This window comes from Manacus candei, unplaced genomic scaffold (genome assembly GCF_025592945.1).
Source record: "Manacus candei isolate 608988 ecotype Guabito, Panama unplaced genomic scaffold, ASM2559294v1 h1tg000047l, whole genome shotgun sequence".
In the NCBI taxonomy this organism is placed as follows: domain Eukaryota; kingdom Metazoa; phylum Chordata; class Aves; order Passeriformes; family Pipridae; genus Manacus; species Manacus candei.
Window position 1 is genome coordinate 10,199,089 of NW_026138095.1, and position 20,033 is coordinate 10,219,121.

At 49.1% G+C, this 20,033-nt stretch overlaps 1 protein-coding gene across 6 annotated transcripts; it reads right to left on the reverse strand.

Moving 5' to 3' along the window:
- Window positions 1-1,682: 1,682 nt before the first annotated feature.
- Window positions 1,683-13,698, reverse strand: FBXW10B (F-box and WD repeat domain containing 10B). 6 transcript variants are annotated; one of them, XM_051797491.1, is made up of 13 exons: window positions 13,626-13,698; window positions 12,549-12,747; window positions 12,321-12,448; window positions 11,250-11,378; window positions 10,612-10,724; window positions 9,980-10,183; window positions 9,391-9,512; window positions 8,723-8,871; window positions 7,497-7,639; window positions 6,511-6,669; window positions 5,464-5,657; window positions 4,226-4,270; window positions 1,683-2,761 (listed from the first exon to the last, which is right to left on the reverse strand). In XM_051797491.1, exons 2-13 carry the CDS (start codon window positions 12,640-12,642, stop codon window positions 1,914-1,916), a joined length of 2,328 nt encoding a protein of 775 aa, XP_051653451.1. In that variant the 5' UTR covers window positions 12,643-12,747; window positions 13,626-13,698; the 3' UTR covers window positions 1,683-1,913. The 6 variants fall into 6 exon arrangements, with proteins under 6 accessions (XP_051653451.1, XP_051653452.1, XP_051653450.1 ...); XM_051797492.1 differs by lacking the exon at window positions 13,626-13,698 and adding an exon at window positions 13,351-13,617; XM_051797490.1 differs by lacking the exon at window positions 13,626-13,698 and adding an exon at window positions 13,169-13,333.
- Window positions 13,699-20,033: the final 6,335 nt, after the last annotated feature.

The window sequence follows — 20,033 nt, forward strand, 5'->3', positions numbered from 1 at the left end:
GGTTTGGATGAGATATAGGGAAGAAATCGTTCCCTGTGAGGGTGGGGAGGCCCTGGCACAGGTCGCCCAGAGAAGCTGTGGCTGCCCCATCCCTGGAAGTGTCCAAGGCCAGGTTGGACGGGGCTTGGAGCAACCTGGGCTGGTGGAAGGTGTCCCTGCCCATGACAGGAGGTGGGACAGGGTGAGCTTTAAGGTCTGTTCCAACCCCAACCATTCTGGAATTCTATGAAAAACCACCTCCTCTCATTTGCCTCTGTGACTTCACCTGCCACATGTGACATCTTGCCACAGGTTAATTCCCTTCCAGTGCCTCTGTGACAACCTCTCCCAACTTTGCAGCTGCTGTGCTGAGCTGGAGCTGATCCCAGGACTTGGTCCAGCACTGCCCTGTAGGTGATCTCACAACACCTCTGTTGGCTGTAGCATCTTCCAAGTACCTGAGCCCACACACCTGGAGGGAGGTGCTGATTTATCAACTCCGAGTAGGAACAAAACCCTCTGATCCTCCTCACTTCAGCACGGCTAAGAAGGCAGCAGCCTTTCTGCAATATTTTCCCATCACTCTCTCTCTAGGAGATGCTTTTTTTTCCCCAGGGGGTTGTGCCAAAGGACCTCTGGCTGGCCTTATGCCTGATTTCTTTGGAGAAAGTGCCATCCTGTGGCTGCCTGTGAAATCCTTGCTGCTTCTTGCCTGGAAAGCAGAGCCAGGCAAAGCCCCCTCAGGCAGTGACAGTCCCAGTGGCACAGATGTGCTGATCCAGGCCACTTAACAGCCCCCCTCTTGTTATTTTACACGATTGCAAGGTCTGGCTTAATCCCAGGCTTTGAGAGTTGAAGATGACATTAAAATAAACAAATCAAAGCTAATCACGACCCCACTGTATGGAGAGTTTCAGAGGCTTTCATTTCAAAGCAGAACTGCAGCTGAAAGGTCCCTTGATATGTCCGTGGGCAGGAGTGGCCTGTCTTAAGCCTCTAATGCAAGAGAATAAGAAATTTCTGGTATGCTGGCCTAAATACTCAAAGTTGGACAACTAGAGAGGTTTCTGTCTTCCTGGCTCAAGGCAATTTAAGTCCTGAGCATTAGTGGAAATCACAGACTCATGGAATGCTTTGGGTTGGAAGGGACCTTAAATATCATCTAGTTCCAACCCCCCTGCCATGGGCAGGGTACCTTCCACAACCAAGTACAGTTTTAGGCATTTATCAACAAAAAATGGGGAACTAGAAACTCTAACCTTTATTTTATACTGAAGAAGAATTAAGTTTTAAGCTGATTTCCAGTCGGGTCCTGGTGCTGTGGGGCTGTTCCTCCCCAGGGCAGTACTTGGTGTTCCCCCTTGCTGAATTCCCCCAGGTCTCTCTCAGCCCTTGTCTCCATTCTGTCCAGGTCCCTCTGGATGGCAGCACCTCTCTGGGATAGCAGCCACTCCTCCTGGGTGGCTCCTTATCAGCCAGGGCATTAATTAATGAAGATATTAAACAAAATCAGGTCCAATATCAACCCCTGGACTACACACTAGTTACTGGCCTCCAACTAGACTTCGTGCCACTGATCCCACCCCCTGGGCTCAGCTGCTCAGACAGTTTTCCATCCACACACTGTCATCTTAGACACTCCAATCAATCCACATGAACTCTAATAAGATATTTTTATTATTATTATTTGCACACAGCTGTGTTAGTGTCAAACAGTGTCACATCTGTTGTAACAGCAGGTGTAGCAAGTTAAATCGAGGACAGAGCTCGGTCCCTTTGCTGCCTTGAGAAATAGCTGGATATACCAATAATATTTCTTAGGAAAACTTACACTGGGGATGTCTTTTACCTTTAGAAAGCACAAGGGTCTTGACATGGCAGACTCAGCTGGACACCAAAATCCTCAGGCAGTGGTTGTTAGTTGGACTAAGGGATTATACCCACACATTATACCCAAGTTCAGGAACAGGTGTTTTCCCCTCCCCAGTAAAAGAATCCACAGGTAGGCCTTTAACTTTCCTTAACCAGGCTTTCTGCCTTGCTCTTTCCTGATCTTCTGTGGGCTCTGTCTGCTGTGCCTGGCACTGGGCTGCAGCAGCTGCCTCATCTGCCTGCTTTGCTGTCAGAAGCCTGAACCCACCGTCCCTCCGGAAAGGGTCTGGATTATACGAACGAGAGGGCTTTATCCTCCTGGAAACTTCATTTCTCACTGCTGTTGGTTTGATCAGCTCAGAAGAAGCTGTACAGAGATCAGTGAACTGAACCCTGTCTCTGGGGAGAGGAACAGCTTTACCACGGCCCCCGGGAACTTTGCTTTCTCCCAGCAAAGCCTTGGGACGTACAACACAGGGAGCAGGGATGGAGGATTTCACACTGGGGCCATACAAGGAATTTTTCAGCTTGAGCCACAGCATTTTGGTTTCAAAGGGTGTAGAAATTGTTTTCATAGTCAGAGAGTCACTGTGCAGTCTCGCTCGTTGGAGCTGCTCTGTCTGATCCTTTTTGTGTTGCAGAGGGGTTTTGGACACTGGTACCTTTCCAGGGCCTTGTTGCTGACGTTCCCGTGGACATTTCCATGATTCCCTGGCTTTGGCAGAGTGCTCAGTGCTGGAGCTGACTAGGGCTGGCTTGGAGGTGTTCTGCAGTGTGCTGATTGTTAGGAGGAGCTTTGAAGGGGACATTGGATGACTTGGGCTTCTCCTCTTTACAGGCTGCAAAGTGTCTTCTGCCTCATCTGGGTGTGCAGATGCAGGGAGAGAAGGGCCATGTTCAGGTTCACCATCTGTGTCCAAAAATAAAGCAATACATTTGGAGCTGGGGATAGTTTTTGTGGTAGTTGTTGGAAGGGCAGCACTTGAGTGAGACCAGGGATGGGGACTGGATTGACACACGTGGGCAGGCCACGTTTATCTGCAGAACAGGCAGCGTAGGAAGCTGCAAACCAATGGTGCCATTGCTGTTTGCTCATCCTTGGCCTCACTGTGACACTGCCAAAGGAGGGAATTCTGCCTTGGATAGCTGTGAAGTGTCCCTTGCCATGAACTAGAGCCAGATTCTGTAACAGGCATTGTGTTTGTGTGTGGATGGTTTGGTTCCCACCTTGTTTGAAACCATGTTTTCTAAAAGCCGTGAGGTTCCCCATCACCTCTCCCTGTGCACCCCCTTCTTGTCCTACAGTCTGTGCTTTGGGAAAAGGCTTCAAGACAAGTCAGTTGCTGGTAGAAATCTTTGATCAGCCAGCATCTGGGAATCACTTGGAACCATCACGACTCAGAGCTGCTCTTGGGAATCATGAGACTTTTCATAGCCCAGCTCTGCTGCTCAGGGGGTGATGGAGTGACCTGTGCTGTGTGACACACGCCAGGATGGACTGTGGGACTGTGTGATGGTGTCCTTGGCTAAGAACTAACTGTGGACAATGGCACAGACTGTGTCAGACACTCAGACCCACGTATTTGCCACAGAGATTCATTTGTCATTTGGCTTTGCAGTGTCACACTCTTCACATAGCATTTCTTCACAATGCAAGTCTGTTCCTCCAGACCGGCTACCTGAAACTTCTGCCCTCTAGAAGTGTATTTCAGAGAACATTTACAGTGCAGAAAGGCAGAATACAGCAAAAAACTAATGAAAATCTTGCTTGTTTCTCTAAATTAACAGAATTTAGAGCTCTTGGTAACTGTGTTACCAACCCCAGGAGTTTGGGGCTAGAGCCTTTCAGTGGGTACAGCTCTTCTGAAAGAAGATGTCAGAGTATGTCTGAAAGTTTAAGATCCCAACAGATTCTGAATAAAGCACCTGATCAAAACTAAAGGAGACAAATGCGACATGGCCACAGACACTATTGTGATCTCAGTTCTGTCTCATTTTCAAGTTTCAGGTTGCCATGTCTTTGCTGGCCGACACAATTTATGTATCATTTTAAACAATTCTGAGTTGCTGCTATTGATTAAATACCAACTGCCTGAATTAATTTGGTGCTGAATTCTCCTACACCTGATAAAAGAAACAAAAAATAGGAGACCCTGAAAACCTGGATAGCAGAGCCCTACAGCTTGAGCTGAGGACTTGTCCTGTGTGTCTGATTGATGTGAAGCAGCTCCTATAGCCACCCCAGGCTCTGCAGGATCAGTTTTACCACTGCAGACCTGTCACCCAGAATGGGCCTGGCTTCTAGACATCCTTTATCTTTGGATTAATTTGTTCATTTCTCTTAGTGGACTTCTTTGAGGAATTAGTGTCCTACCTGGCTGCTGGCTAGCTGCTGATTTCTTCAGTTCACGAGGGGGAGCTGGCAAAGAGAAGAATAAACCATTTCTAAACATTGCTGATGATACACTTTTCTTTATTACATAAAATCTCCACAACTGATAAGATATCAGGTCTTTGTTACTGTTTTGCTCTTATCACAGCTTCTAAATATATAAGTATTAGAAATAATCCAAGGACACTTGATTACTACAAAACCTTACAGAGTTCATATGTTGATTTTAAAACATATTATCTATACACAACCCATGCTTTTTTGCCACTAAAGTTAAAATATAGTCCACTCCTTGTTTGTTTCCTGTTTCTACAGCTGTAGATCATAGAATCATAGAATCAAAGAACCACAGAATATGCTGAGTTGGAAGGACCCACAAGGATCATCCAGTCCAACTCCTGTCCCTGCACAGACACCCCAACAATCCCACCCTGTCCCTCAGAGCATTGTCAAACCCTCCTGGAGCTCTGGCAGCCTTGGGGCTGTGCCCACTGCCCTGGGGAGCCTGGGCAGTGCCCAACCAGCCTCTGGGGGAAGAACCTTTGGCTGAGATCCAACCTGAGCCTGCCCTGACACAGCTCCAGATTTTCCCTCAGGTCCTATCTTTTCCATGCAGAGGTCCTATCTTTTCCACATAGAGCTGCATCCAGGAGGTTGGCATCTGATGGCATCTTAAAAGCATAAATGCTTTCTTAGCCTATCAGATCATTTGCAATATCCAGTTTGATTGTGGAGCTGGAAGATTTGTGGTACATTCTGCGTTTAATAACTCTGATTGAAAAAAAAATGACATCACTACGTTACAATTTAAAAGGTGTCTGTTTATATGCAGCTGCATTTCCCAGTGATGGCAGATCCTGAATGTAGGTGTTCTATAACTTTCTAGAGTATTTTTAATGAATAATTCAAGCCCTGAATCAGCAGTGTGTTTCCATGCCCACCAGCTGTAAGAATATGAATACTACTACTGATTTCTCTATTACTCAGTTGGAAAATGACAGTGCCTGCCTTGAAAAATCTGTTGTATTTATACTAACCCTTCTAAAAAGGCATAAAGGTTTTACAGGAGCCTAAAAATGACAGCACCATTGAAATGCAGCAGCACATCTACCAGACTGCTCTTGCAAACAGCAGAGAGTGTGTATTGACTGGGATGAAGGTATGGGGCCTTGGAGTCATTTCTAACTCATTTTAGAAAAGCCAGAGGTTGAATGCAATACATTTAGATGTTCCACGGCCTTTTGCTGACTGGCTCCTCATTTTCTGCTGCCGAGTTGGGGATCTGCTCGACTTCCCCTTGGGCTGCTTCTCCTTCTCCTTCTCCTTCACCTCCCTGTCAGCAGGTAAGGAATAGTCCCACGTGACATCCTGGAACTGGAACATCAACACCCTGGCTGGGGAGTTGATCACCATCCTGGAGAAGAGAAGGAAGAGCCATTAAAGGCACAAGTACCACAGATACGTCAGTCCCTGCTTGAGGGACCCCTTTGTTTCTGTGCAACACAGAACCCCAGAGCTGAGATAGCCATCCCTTGGGGAAGGAAGCAGCACAATTAGCCCCATCAGTCAGACACTGCACATTTTAACTTGTGCTCTGCGTGAACTCTCTGAGGCTCCTTTCGTTCAGCTCTGTGGCAAAATTAGTTTTAAAATAATTAGGATGAAAACTGTCAACAGTGGGCTGAGCTATATCACTGCAGTGCTAAAAGAAACTGGAAATACCATATTATTAGGGATGTCAAAGTGTAGATTGGAGAGGTGTGATGGGTCTGGTTGGGATGGAATTAGTTTTCTTCACAGCTGCCCATTTGTTACCGTGTTTTAGAGCTGTGGCCAAACCAGCATTGAAAACACAGCAGTGTTTTAGCTATTGCTTCCACTAAAGCTGGGAACTACCTTTCATTAATGGTGCAGGAACCTGGAAGAATTTTCCATTAATGGCTTTTATAAGGAGGCTGTAGGACAGGGAAAGTCTTTGTCAGGCCTTGGCCTGATTCTCCAACCTCTTAAAAAAATTGGATTCTGAATTCAGCTTTACAGTTGGGTCTGTATCTTAGGTTGTATAGAAGCAGGACATTGTGCATTGCTGGATGAACAATTTATATCTCTTTTTAGCCATTGTGAACAAAAACAGATTGGTGAAGCAGTCAATAAGTAATAGAGCCCTTTAAAAGTTATTTGTGAGAAGGAAAAATACACAATTCCTTAAATTACAGTGTAATCTACCTAATTTGTTTCAGAGACCGATGGCAGCTGTTGTCACCAACCTGTTTTCTGCCACATGGAGAGAAGACAGGGGGTCCCCACTGCTGCTGACCACCAGCACGTTCAGGCAGGTCCCAGTCAAGAAGTTAAAGACACGGATCTTTCCATCAGCACAGCCACTGATGACTCTGAGGTAGAGGAACTCCAGAGACAGAACTGCCCTGAAAACACAGCAGGTAAGGGTTGGCACGTTCCTCATGTTTTCACAGGGAGACACGGGCAACTTTCATTTTGTCCTGGAGGAGATGCAAAGCTCTGATTCCATCAACGGGCTGAACTGAGGAGCTCATCAACACACTCAAAAGCTCTACCAGAGAAGTCCTTCAGAATCACTCCAGGTCCAAATCAACCAGCCCAGTGCATCCTTCTACTGGAAGGTGTCCCTGCCCATGGCAGGGTGTTGGAAGGAGATGATCTTTAAGGTCCCTTCCAACCCAAACCATTCTGTGATTCTACCATTCTGTGCTCCCCATAGCAACCAGCCTGGTTCTGGCCATCTGCTGCATTTTAAATTTCAGTTTTCTGTAGGAAAGTCAATGAAAACAGTATGATTCTATGGTTTTCACAGTTCTATATACAATTAAAGTATCAGAAAATGGCAGAATATACAAATGGTCAGGTTCAGCATGAAACTGGGCCACCTCCAACACAGAGTGTGTTCCTGACTGGGCAGTGTGATACCCTCTGGCACATAGGTTGGGATCCTTGGAATACTGGACTATGCACCCTCAGTCTTTAGTCATCCCTGTCTGAGAACAAGTGGTTGTGGATTTGCATTTCAGGGTGTTGCAGGTCTTAACTGAGGAATGCTGGTTGTGATCACGTGGTGCCTGGCACAGCCTTTAGGATGAAAACTGTTGAAAGTGAGGATAATTCAAAGGCTAAGACTGACAGCTGGTTGAGGCATTTTCTTTTCCTATAAGGGATGCATTTTCTTTGCAGGTTTAGTACACTGTTGACTACAACTTGAAACACATCTGGTTCCTACTTAGGATGGAAGAAAGCCATTAGGCGTTTCCTAAGGTTTCCCAACATGCTCCATCCCAGGACAAATCCATCGCTGCCTCCTGTGAGGAGGTGCCACTGATCAAAGGACAAGCAGCTCACTGGGCCTTGGTGCTTCTCTAATGTCTGCAAAGTAAAAGAAATAGGTGCAACACTGTCAGCAGAGCTGCTGAGGTATCTGATGGCATTCAGGACTCCAGCCCTATAATGTGTTGTTTATTGGGTGTTACTGTAGCAGTGCACCCTCTGGATAGCTGTGTTAGTCTTATGGTCACTTAAAAGAAATATTCTGAGCTTGTTGACACCAATGAGCCAGTAGCATGGAATTAACATCTATTTTGCATCTTTATTACATGTGATAAATAGATGTTACTGCACCAAGACCTTTGTGATCCCAGGAACAGTATCTCAGATATCCCACCTCCAGATGAGTTCAGTTGGCAATAGCCAGGCTGGAGATGGGGTATCTGAGATATTTGAGATATCTCTCTATTTGCAACTCTCTTCCCCACAGGTAAGGAGCTTCACTCCTTTCACAGATATGGACTAATGCTAAGGGCCATAATGCCAGGGAGGGGGTGCAGTCCCCGTCCCTGGAGGGGTTTGAGCAGAGCCTGGACGTGCCATCAGTGCCATGGTCTGGGTGACAAGGTGGGGTTGGGTCAAAGGTTGGAGCTGATGATTTCAGAGGTCTTTTCCAACCTCACTGATTCTGTGATTCTCTAATTCTGGATGCCTGATAAGGTAATTTATGGACTCTGGCCTCAAGCCTTACAGTGCTGAGCAGTAACTCAGCTGCTTCAGCTTTAGAAACTGGTTCTGAGAGCAGGTTTCACATTTTGGGCCTCCAAATTTCGATACCTCCACATTTTAATACCTCCAGCCACAAGTCAGTCGAGCCCTCCCACCCTCTTCCCAGGTTCTGAATGTTTGTACCAGAGCAGAGATGAACATATCTAGAGAGAATGAATAATGGTGGGTGTGAAGCAAGGCAAATCAAACCCTGCCTTAAAATCAAGCTGTTTGCAAGTCAGTTCTTAAATTATTTGTGATCTCTTTTATTGGTTTAGACTTCTTTTGGGATTCTTTTGGGGGATTATTTTCTTTTTTTAGAAAATCTCTGGCAAAAGCAAAAAAACACAACTATGATAAACCAGCACAGATTTTTGATCATTTAGCACAAAATTATCCACCTAAGAAGAAGCTCACCTTGATCAGAGCACCTGTGTCAGCACACCAGACCTTCACCAGCCCTTGCTCACACCCACTGACCACGTGGGTCCCGTCCATTTTCACTGCCCAGACAGCACTGTTGTGCATCAGAGTGTTGAGACATTTCCCACTCTTCAGGCTCCACACTGTTAGGGGCAAAGTAGAGAAATATTAAAAATACATCTGCCCAAATGATGAGTTTTGCTGAGTACAATCTGAATTCAAAAATACTGTTGGAATTACAGTCACACCTTGTCCCTGCAGCTCTGTGTGGAGCTGAGTGTTGACTTAAAAAGGGTAATTTCATGTCAGAAGAATTGAATGTAAAGTGCAGAAAATAGCACATCTTTTCCATCCTTATTCTATCAGGAAACCTCTGGCAAAGCTGAAAGTTGATAGCACTTGCCCAGGAGTTGGGCTGGCATTATAGCCACAAAGGCATTAATAGTGAATAAAAGCAGAAATTATGAGAATCAGTCAAAGAGACAGCTAGAGACTGTGTGTCTCAGCTTTGGCTCTTCTGGAAGGAAAGATATGGGACACTGGGATTCACCCTCTGGCTGACACACTTCCTTCCATACTCACACTCCTCACAGCTCCATGTACTCTGCCCATTATCCTCCACTGTTGGCCTTTGGCTGAAAGCTCCTGGTCTTGGCTCTCACCTTTCACCATCCCATCTCCAGCTCCTGACACAAACTGCTCTTTGTGTAAATCCAAGCAGGTGATTGTCCCATAGTGACCATTAAAGCTTTTCAGACAGGCACCACTGTGTATATTCCAGCACCTACAGAGCAGCACCAAAGGGGGAAGACAGTGACCAATTTAACTGATGGCTTATTCATCTTATTCATTAATAAGATGCTCAGAGAGGTCAGAGATGCCACCTCTAAGATTGCCCAGGGAGCTGGTAGATGCTCCATCCCTGGAAGTGTCCAAGGCCAGGTTGGACGGGGCTTGGAGCAACCTGGGCTGGTGGAAGGTGTCCCTGCCCATGGCAGGGGGTGGGACCGGATGGCCTTTAAAGGTCCCTTCCAACTCAAACCATTCCATGATTCTGTGATGACTGTCTAATACATAATGTGCCCAACTCTTCTCCCACACACACAAGGTAAAAACCAGGAGTTGTTCCACTGAGGTGTCAGAGAATTTGGAATGCTCAGGTCTGGCTTAGTGTTAAATTTTTACCCCTATACTTCCATTCTCCCTAGATTTGCCAAGGGGCTGGTACCCCATGGCACAGCCCCAGCTCACCTGATGCTGAGGTCCAAGTCTGCAGTGAGCAGGAGCCCCTTCTCCTCACTGAGGTGGAGAGCTCTGGTGCTCCCAGCGTGGCCATAGAGCAGGGCAGGCACCTCCTTCCCTGCTGGCACCCCGAGCAGCCTCACTCTTTGGTTGGCAGAGGCCACGGCCACCAAGCTGCCACCACTGTAATGGATCATTCTTCTTTTGTCTGACCTGGGTAAGAAACAGTGACTGAGATGAGCTTTGGCCAGCTGCAAGGTACAACAGCTCTGAGGCTGAGAGAGGCATTTCTCTGGTGCTCAGCTGAGCAACCTGATGGGCAACAGTGGGTGAATCCTTTGCAGGGCACCACAACCACAGTCCTAGCTCTGCACACCCAACTTTGTATCAGGGGGGTGGGCTTAAAGAGGCTCATTCCCAGCCTCATAGCCCTGGTGATACACCATGGATTGCTAACCCATCTGCCTTTAAAAACAGCTTCTCTTGGTATCTTTATTAAAACAATGGATTTGACACGGAGATTCCTCAACACTGATGCTGAGAGACCCTTCCCCAGCCATGCCTTCTCACAGAAGGATCACAGGGAGTGGGACAGGGTTTCTAGAGCTGCTGTTTGGCCCCACAGCCAGGCATCTACTCACTGGGCCATGAGGACACGGGTATTGTAGGAGCCACAGAAGACATTTCTCTCTTCCAGCTGGATGTTGTTGGTTTTCAGATTACGATAGGCTGCCTGCAGACTGACTTCCTCTGTCTGAGGGAAAGAAAAATAGGGAAAAGTAACTGAGGGAAGGAGAAATGCAGCATTATTCAATAGAATTAAACACACTGGTCCCCACTACAGTGATGAGCCCAACAGAGACACAAAGGGTTGCTGAGGAGCATCCAGAGTGCAGGAAGTCCTTGCTTAGTCAAGGGTTATTCCCATGCCATGTTCCATGGCAAAAATTGAAGCCCTGAGAGTTGCACCCTTTGTTTTGCAGGCAGAAGGCCCAGGCTTGGCAGCACCCCTGGCCTCAGGGCTTTGTGTGCAACTGGGGATGCATGAGGATGAGGCAGGAATTTGGGAATGCTGACTCCCTCTCGTGTGAGAAGGTGCTGAGCAAGCCCCTCATGATGGGGCAAGCCAGAAGCAGAAGTGGGAGAAGAGTAAAGCAACTCTAAATTCACAGTCTTCCAAGAAGTGTCTTGGAAGTGTCCTGTCTTCCAAGACATGTCCTTCTCCCTCCCCAAATACTCAAGTGCAGGATCCATGGAAGGCAAACAGCTTCCGACATACCTTTGATGATTTGCGTCTCTTCAGGTTGTTGCCTTTCTCTTCAGTGACAACACCCTTTTCATTTAACTGTGGAATTTGCACAGTGACTCTTTTAGCATAGTTTGGGATGGTTTTTCTAGGACACAGCTCCTGGAACAAACCAGTTGAGGCAACAATAACTGCAGAGTCCGTGCACACCAGGGAAGCTGCTCATGTGCTGATGCTTCAGGATGTCCATGGGATGCTGAAGTTACGTGCACAGCTGAGCTGCACACGCTGCCTTGTTGTTGTTTGAGACCTGCCTTGCATTTATGACTTTGTCTGTCTAAAGGTTTAACTTCTTGTGAAAAGTAATTGCTTTTTTTCCCCCCAAACTCTAGTCTTAAGCTTTTAATCATCAGCAAGATTTCGAGTGCGTCTCATCTTTGGTGAGCACTCAGTTGGTTCAGAACCCAAACCCACTGAGATGAGAGGTTCTCAAAACACCTTGATCGACATTTAAGATTCATTTTGAGCATGTGAAACCTTCCATGAAGCCTTCTTTGAAGGTTAGCACAGAGCTGAGGTTCTGTGCTCGCTTCACAAATCAAAGCATGCAAAGGCTCCAAATTGTCTCTTGGGGGATGTACCTGTACACCTTTCTCAGTGTCCTGCTAACCAGGACAAGCCTTTTCCATGAATTCTGCTTTCCTGTGTCCCAAGCACCACCTTCCACTCCTCACAGAGACATTGCATTTCCATTGCCCTTTCCAGAGCAAATAAAGCTCATTTCTGAGCTGCCTCAGGGAGCTGTTGTAGCTCTGCCCAATTTCCACTATTCTAAGAAGTCCAGTATTTTCATTGTGACCAAACTCTGCTTTCTTGGTGACAAGAATGTTTTGATCCATTTTTGGAGTCACAGGCTCTCTAAAGGTCAGTAAAAGCTGTTCTCTTGTGCTTACTTGAGTCAGTGTGAACAGGTCACCTGGTTTTGCTCTGTGGATGGAGACTGGCAGAGTTGGGAGGCAGCCTCTAGTACAAGTATCTCCATGTAAACTCTTAAGCAGCAGGAAAACACCCTCTTTTTAAACTGCAGGAGCCCAGGTGCCATACCTTCAGCTGCAGGAAATCCTGCTGTACTGTGGCTCGACACTCGCGTTCCTCTTTGACTGCTCCCGCCAGAAAAGCCCAGTAACTGTTCACATCAGAGCAGGCACTGAGGGATTTTTCATCCAAAAACCCTGAGAAATTAAAGGGACAGATTGGCTAACCCCTGTCCACACTGGAGACCATTCCTTACCCCCAAGGGAAACCACCCTGGGAAAATCAGAGCAGCTTTACCCAGGATGTACAGGGACAGCTGCAGGGGCAGGCAGCGGGTGAAGTCCTGGCACTGGGTGACTTCAGAGTGTGACTGGAGAGATGCAGGATCCATGGTGACATGGTGATCAGCTACAAACACAGGTGAGTTGTCCTCTGCATCAGGGCCCTCCTGAACTCAGTGTTTTGGGCTGGGAGCACGTTGCTGGTGGTGGATGACCTGGCAGACAGGGGAATTCACAGCCCCGTAAGTGTCTGGGTTTGGGTGGCCCTTCACAGCACTGTTGTTAGTGAAGCCCTGCAGGAGTTGGTTGGTGTTAGTCTGATTCTTCTGCTCGTTACTTTGGTGCTGTATTAACCAAAGGAAAATGCTGAGAACGCTCCAGGTGTGGCAGGACAGCTCACACCAGTGGCGTCTGAGGGGCAGCATGACAACTCTTCCCCCTCACCCCTGCCCTGGAGAGCACTGAGGGCTCTCCACAGCTGGAAACATCAGGGGGTCAGAGGGGCCACAGGAGACCCTGAGTGAGCTTGCTGGGGATGAAGTGCAGCAGTTTTCTCGTTACTATCACAAGGCACTTTGCTTCCTCCACATCTCCCTATAGCATGAGAGGGTGACTGTCCCAGACTCTCAAACCCACCTCCTGCCAAGGACGTAGCACTGCTTTACTGAAAAGACTGGGAAACCTTCTCTTTCTTTAGCCGTAAGATTTTCTAGTCATACGACTAGAGCTACGACACTGCTGAAGGAAAGAAAGGGGGACTGATGTCTCTGTTGTCCCCAGGACAAGGGAAGGTCAAACGCAGCGAATGCCCCTCTCACGTTCCTAGTTCCTGCTGCTGTCCGCGGACACCTCAAGCATCTCTGCCCCACTCCAACAGCCCTCAGAGGGCCCGCGGTCACCCCGCAGCCGAGCACACGGCCAGGTCAGCTCCTGTCCGGCACAGCCCCCGCGAGTCCCGGCTGCGGCACCGGGCGGGGTTCGGAGCTCGGGGGGACCCGGCACAGCCCCGTCCCTCCGCCGGTCCCGAGGGGACCCCCACGGCATCCAGCTGGCCCCCGTGGTGGCCTCGGAGCCCCGGCTCGGTGCCGCTCACCTGCCCGGGGTCCCCGCCCGTCCCCGCCACGCCGGGGCAGCTCGGCGACAGTTACCGTAAATATCCAACCGCCCGCCGTAGTGCTGCTAAGAGCCGCGCAGCTCGCGGGCAGAACCCGCTGATCAGGCGGGTGACGGGGCATTTTGGGGTGACGGGGCATTTTGGGGTGACGGGGCATTTTGGGGTGACGGCAGCCCCTCGGGATGGGATCCGGCAAGCAAGGCAGGACAGGGCAACCCGAGACCCTCTTCCCCGGGAAAGAAAGCTCGTAGCCTCGTGATCTCAGGTGCAGTTGAGGGGCCACCCAGCGCACTCCACGGGTAGCAAGACCTTTCTGTCCTGGCACTTTTTGCCTGAGAGGAATCTTCATCCTTATTCAGTTTTGGGAGGTGGACTTGCAATTTCGGCTCTGCAAGAGAAGGACATTCCTGCTCGCCACTCTCCTTGCCCCCCACCCCCCGTGCCGTAACTGTCCCGGGGTGCTGGGAGCTCTGAGAAACCCCTTGGGAGCAATCTCGGGTCACTGAGGCACTTTTTGCTTGGTACTCCCCCGGTGGAAGAAGCTGTCACTGCCCTGGCCAAGCCTTGCCTGTCCCCTCCAGGTCACTGCCCGGCTTGTCACTGCCTTGCCTCCAGTGCAGTGACCCAGGAGGAGATGTTCCAGCAAACAGACACCAAGGGAGTGGCACTGTGGCTGACCACGTACCTGCTGGGTGACAATTTCCCATCAAACTCCTTTCTGATGGAAAACAGATCAAAAAACAGGAAGCCCACATTTTTTTTCTGAAAGATTTTGAGGTTCTACTTGGGCTTTGGAGGAACATCAGCCCAAGGTGCTGTGATTGTTCAGGTGTGGAGTCAACTCCTCTCAGGGCTCCTCCGGCCTCTTCAGGGCTCCTCCAGTTTGTGTCTTTCTCTGAGCACCAGCACATCTGGCTGCACACGAGCACATCTGGCACAGGCTCAGCCACCACACCTCTGGCCGAGAGCACACATGGTTCTTGGCAGGGCGAGCTGGTCACAAGCCAATTCCCAACAAAAGATGTGATTCTTCCTGCAGAAGAGGGCTGGAGGAGAAGAGGGTGGAGGTTTGGGTCCATGCTAGTCCCTGCAGAGGAGGGAGACTCTCAGCAGAGGGAATTAAGTGGTGCTGGTGGAGAGGAGCCAGCAGCACTCCCCCAGGGCAGAGCATCTCCCAGTCCAGCTGCAGGATGAGGGGCCAGGATGTGTCTGAGCAGCACTGACAGGAACAGCCAGGACCTCTGCACCTGCCCTCATATTTGGCCACATAGAAAGGCAGTTTGCAGGTGTCAGGCCAGGAATTTTGATGCCACCAGCTGGGCTCATCCCAACCAGGCTCTGGGCAATCTCTCCCGTGGCCACAGTGCAATTCCTGACACCTCTACTACAGCTCTCTCTCAAATCACCAAAAACGTAACTGGCAGTGGACCTCCAAGGCCTGGGATGTCTCTGTTCCAGTATTTTGATTTTTCCTGCTGGTGGCCAGAGGGGGTTCCTGCTCCCACCAGTCCTGCAAACACACTCAGCCAAAGTGATTTGGGATCCCAAAGGGATCTGGGGGGAGAGGGTTGTGGTGGCTGGAGGGGCAACCCACAGCAGGGCCAGGAGCCTGAGGCCAGGAGGTCACCATGACTCACTTGTTTATCCCGTCCCACCCCATCCCGTCCCTGCTCTTCCCATGGATTGCTCTGAATTCTTGGCTGGGGTGCCTGCAAGTGGGGGACTTTGCTCATGGGGTGACTGGGATTTTGGCAGGGGGGTGAGCAGCCTCTCAGTGACTGACACTGGGATTTTTTTTTTCCATGGCAGCCAAACAATACAAAGAAATCACTCAAACAACAGGAAAAGAAACAGCCCTGGGGATTAATTTGAGCTGCAAAGTTTAAACCCAACGGAAAATTCCCACTTCTGTGGGTGAGCTCAGGCAGAGCCTGTGCCCACTGCCTGGACATCAATGGCATTTCAGTGCAACACTCATTGCCACGACAGGTTTTTGAAAGGTGAATGTTTCTAATTAAACAAAAAAAAAGAGTTATTATATTTTATTATATTTATACTTCTATATATTTGTATATTATGTAATGTTTTCTATGACATTATGAAATGGTCTATATAAAATAGATTGGCATATATCTGCTTTTGTGTTTTGCATTTGATATCATTATTACTTTTATTAATATATAATATTTATTAAAAACATTTATTAATATATAAGTGTATTTTATTTGTTTATATTTTATTAATGAAATAGAGGAAACAAACAAATCATCCTGGAATTTGTGAGTCCAGGACACCAGACAGGAAGTTTAACAAGAGACAACTCCCAGGGATGATGAATTTGGAACTTTGCTTTGAGTTTCTCTTCATAATACATAAAATTAGTTGAACCAAAAGACCCAAACCATAGTGTTGGTGTAGTGTCTCTTCTCAAGTGTGCAGGGAAGAAAAGGGGAAGGTAGAAGTTGTTGAATAAACTTTGAGCAGCTGATGCACTTTGCCTGGGGACAGCTCAGGAGGGAAGAGCCCAGCTGGGCTTTGGTGCAGCCACCTCAGCACTTCGTGGGGTGGGACCTAGAGTGGGTCCAAACCACTTCTTATGGACCCAAATCCAGTGGTACCTTGTCCTTCTTTCTGCTCATTTTCTTCTTAGGGCTTTTGGAGGGCAGGGACCTGTAGAGAAGCAGAGCTCTGCAAGGCTTTGGGATCCTTTCAGGAGCAGCTGGTGAGACCTTTCTGCCCCAAAAATTAAAATAGCGGGGCAGGGTCTGCTACAAACCCACATGGAAAGACCCAGGTGACTTGAACAACAACAACAGCAACAAAAAAAGAGCATTTTGACTCACAAAAAAAATAAAAGAATTAATTCAAAGTCATGTTTTTGGGACTAAACTCACACAGAAACAACATGAGAGAAGATGATCCGGTTAAATACAGAAGTCAATAAACCACCTGGGTTGTTTATCTGGGCAGATCTGCTGGAGGAAATCACCATGGGTGTTCCTGTCTCTCAGTCAAGTGTCTAAAAACCTTGGCCAGGATCCAGACATGTCCCATGTCACAGGGAGGAGCATGGGGAGCAGAGCCAGGGCACGGCATGGATGGGAAGAGGGTCTGATGAGGGGCTGGTAGTCTCAGAAACACCGAGTTACCAAGTCTGGAGGCACCTCTGGGAGTCATCTCCAACCTCCTGGTCCAGTGGGACCAGTGGGAAGAGGCTGCTCCAGGGCATGTCTAGTTGGGCTTTGAGTATCTCCAAGGATGGAGACTCCACAACCTCTCTGAGCAACCTCTTCCCACATTGGACCACCCTCCCAGTGGTTTCTTTTGTTTAAGGAGAATTTCATACATATTGGTTTGTGCCCACTGTCTCTTGGCACCTTGGAGAGGAGCCCAACCCTGTCTCCCTTATCCCTCTCCATCAAGTATTTATCCACGTGGGTAAGATCTCCTTGAGCCATCTCCTGCCCAGGCTCAGCCATCCCAGCTCTCTCAGCCTCTCCTCATCAGAGGGATGCTCCAGGCCCTTAGTCTTCTCTGAACTCGCTCCAGCATGTCCACATCTCTCTTTTCCTGTGGAGCCCAGAGTGGGACACAACACCCCAAGGTGTGTCAGTCAGAATCTGCCCCTCGACCTTCTGGAGATGCTCTGCCTGGTGCAGCTCAGGAGGCTGGTGGTCTTCTGGGCTGTGACAGTGCATTGCTGGGCCATGGTCACTTTGGTGGCCACCAGGACCCCCTGGGCCATCTCTGCCAAGCTGCTCCCCAGCGTGTTCTGCTGCTCTTCCTTCCCAGGGCAGCACTTGGTGTTTGTCCTTGCTGAACTTCCCCAGGTCTCTCTCAGCCCTTGTTTCCAGCCTTTCCAGGTCCCTCAGGATGGCAGCACCTCTCTGGGGTGGCAGCCACTCCTCCTGGGTTGGTATCCTCTGAGGGTGCACCCTGCCCCCTCAGCCAGGGCATTCATGAAGGTGTCAAACAACATTTCTGGAGACTTCTGGTCCACAGGCTTTTGAGCACAGCCTTCATGACAGTGCCAGTGGGCAGATCTTATACCATGGGAGCTTTCAGCCTGGGCTTTGGGAAACCCACCCAACCTCCCTGCCTTTCTTCTTGCACCTTCCGCATCAAAGCCCATTTTCCAGGTGATTCCCAGATCCCACTTTGGGCATGAAGCAAAGCTACACCCACAGGTTTCCCTGATCCCGTGCTTTGCTTCAGCTCTGCTGGCTTAGACTAAGCTGTTACACTTCCACTAAGGCAATTAATGTTATCCTAATGCCATTTTCCCCCCATCAGCATCCCAAAGCCTCTGAGGTGCTCCACTCACTCGGGGGCCTCTTCCACGAGGAATGAAGGATGAGTAAGCACGGCTGCAAAGCATTTCAGTCTCTCCCTCTTTCTCTTCTGCCAGCCCAGGGGTGAGGCAGCCCTAGCAGCCCCTCACTGCGTGGCCCAGACCAGCTCATGACTAAGCTGGGAGTATTTTTGGTTGCTCTTAATAATGCAGCAGAACTCGCTGCATCGGAGTCTGGCCGTAATTATGTCATTTGTCATCACTGTCATCCCCTCTCACTGCTCTGTAGCTCCATGGCAGTGTGATGCTAAAGCCCCTGACACACTCCTGGGGGTTGTTTCTGGGGTTTGCTGTGGGATGCCTCAAGAAAATCCAGTTTTACACCATCAACCAACCCTGATCTGCCCTAGCGAGTGGGAGAGGCACAGTTTGATTTGTCTCGGCGATAAAGGGTGGTTTGTTTGGTCCCAGAGCTTTCTCCTGGTGGGACACGGGCAAAGCAGTGGCCAGCAAAGCATCATCATTGGCTGATGAGGAGCCAGAAGCCAACAGGAGGTCAACAGTGGCCAACTTGGGTCAACCATGCCTATCTCGGGGCCAACAGCTTCTGGTGCAGCAAGGTTTCAATTTTAATAGAGTGTCAGCAGTGGGTGATGTGACAGTGGTGGCAAAGCAGAGCAGAGCACAATCCCAGCGCTGGGAACAGCCGTGGGAAGGGCAATGGTTAATCAGGGGCTGCCAGACTTCATTTGGATTCGGGAGAAAAAAGAGAGACAGACGTTCTGCCCTTTAATCAGAGTTTGCACAGAAGGCAAAGGAATGGAGGCTCTGTTTGAAGTGCCTGCAGGATCCATCCCTCTCCAAAGGGATGCACATCAAAGGTGGACATGCCCTGAAGCTCACTTGGCCCTGTGGTGTGGAGACAGCCCAGATGTCTATTGACACTTGGCTGGGTCCTGCTCCACAGGCACAGCCCTGCTGCCACACTGGGAATCAGACAAGCTGGGGGAACCACCTATGGTGGGAATCCATCACCACCACAGGGAATGATCTCCAGCACCACATTTGTGATTGAACTGAAAAATATGATTAAACTTCCTGAAAGCATTTTAATTTCTAATCCTCCCCCTGCTTCCCCACACCACCCATCTGATGTGTGCTGGGTGTGAGGAGTGAGGGGAGGCTGTGGTGGATTTACAGCTGCACCAGCCCCTTCCCATACAGCCCCTGCTTGCTTAAGTACACAGCATTCATTCATTTATCCCTCCTGTAATTCCTGGAGAGCAGGGCTGGCTGCAGCAGGGGGTTCTTCATCTGTGCTGCTTGTGGTGGGTCTGGATTATGGACAAGGGGCACAATTCCATGCTCTGAATCGCTCCAGGAAAAGATCCTGCTGCTCACCCTGAACCCTCGCTCCTACTGGGACCAGGATCCCGCTCCCAGTTCTCCATAAACGTGGCTCAATCTTTAAACAATGTTTGGAGAGGGCAAATCTTGCACTGTGCTCATGGAAAATGAGCTGAGCTTTGCCATGCTCCCATTTTCCCTGTTGGTGGGATGGGCATCCCAGCAGGATGCTGGGGAGTTGTTACAAAAATCATCTCAAGGATGTAAAACACATGTCTTAGAACAGCTGCACTGCCCTGAAACCTTCCCATCCTGCTGTTCACCTTTCTGCAATAATTATGGAGAGGAGAAAAGAATCCCCCCCTTCTCCTCTGCTGCCTTGCAATCACTCTGTGTCCTCACCCAGGGCACGCTGCTCCTTTGCTCCATGTGTGTGTGTATTTACCACGGCCATAAACCCCATCAAAATGTGCTAATTCCAAGAATGGGGAAAAAAACCAGCACTTGCACTTGGCACAACGGGGAGGGATGATCACACCCTCCCAAGTACCTCTGGGAGAGATGCACCCCGGGATCTGAGCTGGTGACTTGGCACTGACACCGTGTCCCTGTGGATGGGACATCTTCCCTGGGGATTGGGAGCTCCTCCACTGGAGTTTTCCAGCTGGGAGTGAAACACCTTCCTCTGCAGTTCTGCTGTAGGTGCCAGCTCCTGGGTTTTGGGCTTGGAGCCCACAGAAGGCAGAGTG

What these genes read in the sequence shown, in the direction of transcription:
- FBXW10B (XM_051797491.1), bottom strand. Translation starts at nt 12,642, where the DNA reads ATGGATCCTGCATCTCTCCAGTCACACTCTGAAGTCACCCAGTGCCAG. An exon ending in GACTTGGACCTCAGCATCAG is followed by an intron (nt 9,513 to 9,979) that starts GTGAGCTGGGGC and finishes GCTGCTCTGTAG; the next exon opens with GTGCTGGAATATACACAGTG. An exon ending in ACACAGGTGCTCTGATCAAG is followed by an intron (nt 7,640 to 8,722) that starts GTGAGCTTCTTC and finishes TTTACTTTGCAG; the next exon opens with ACATTAGAGAAGCACCAAGG.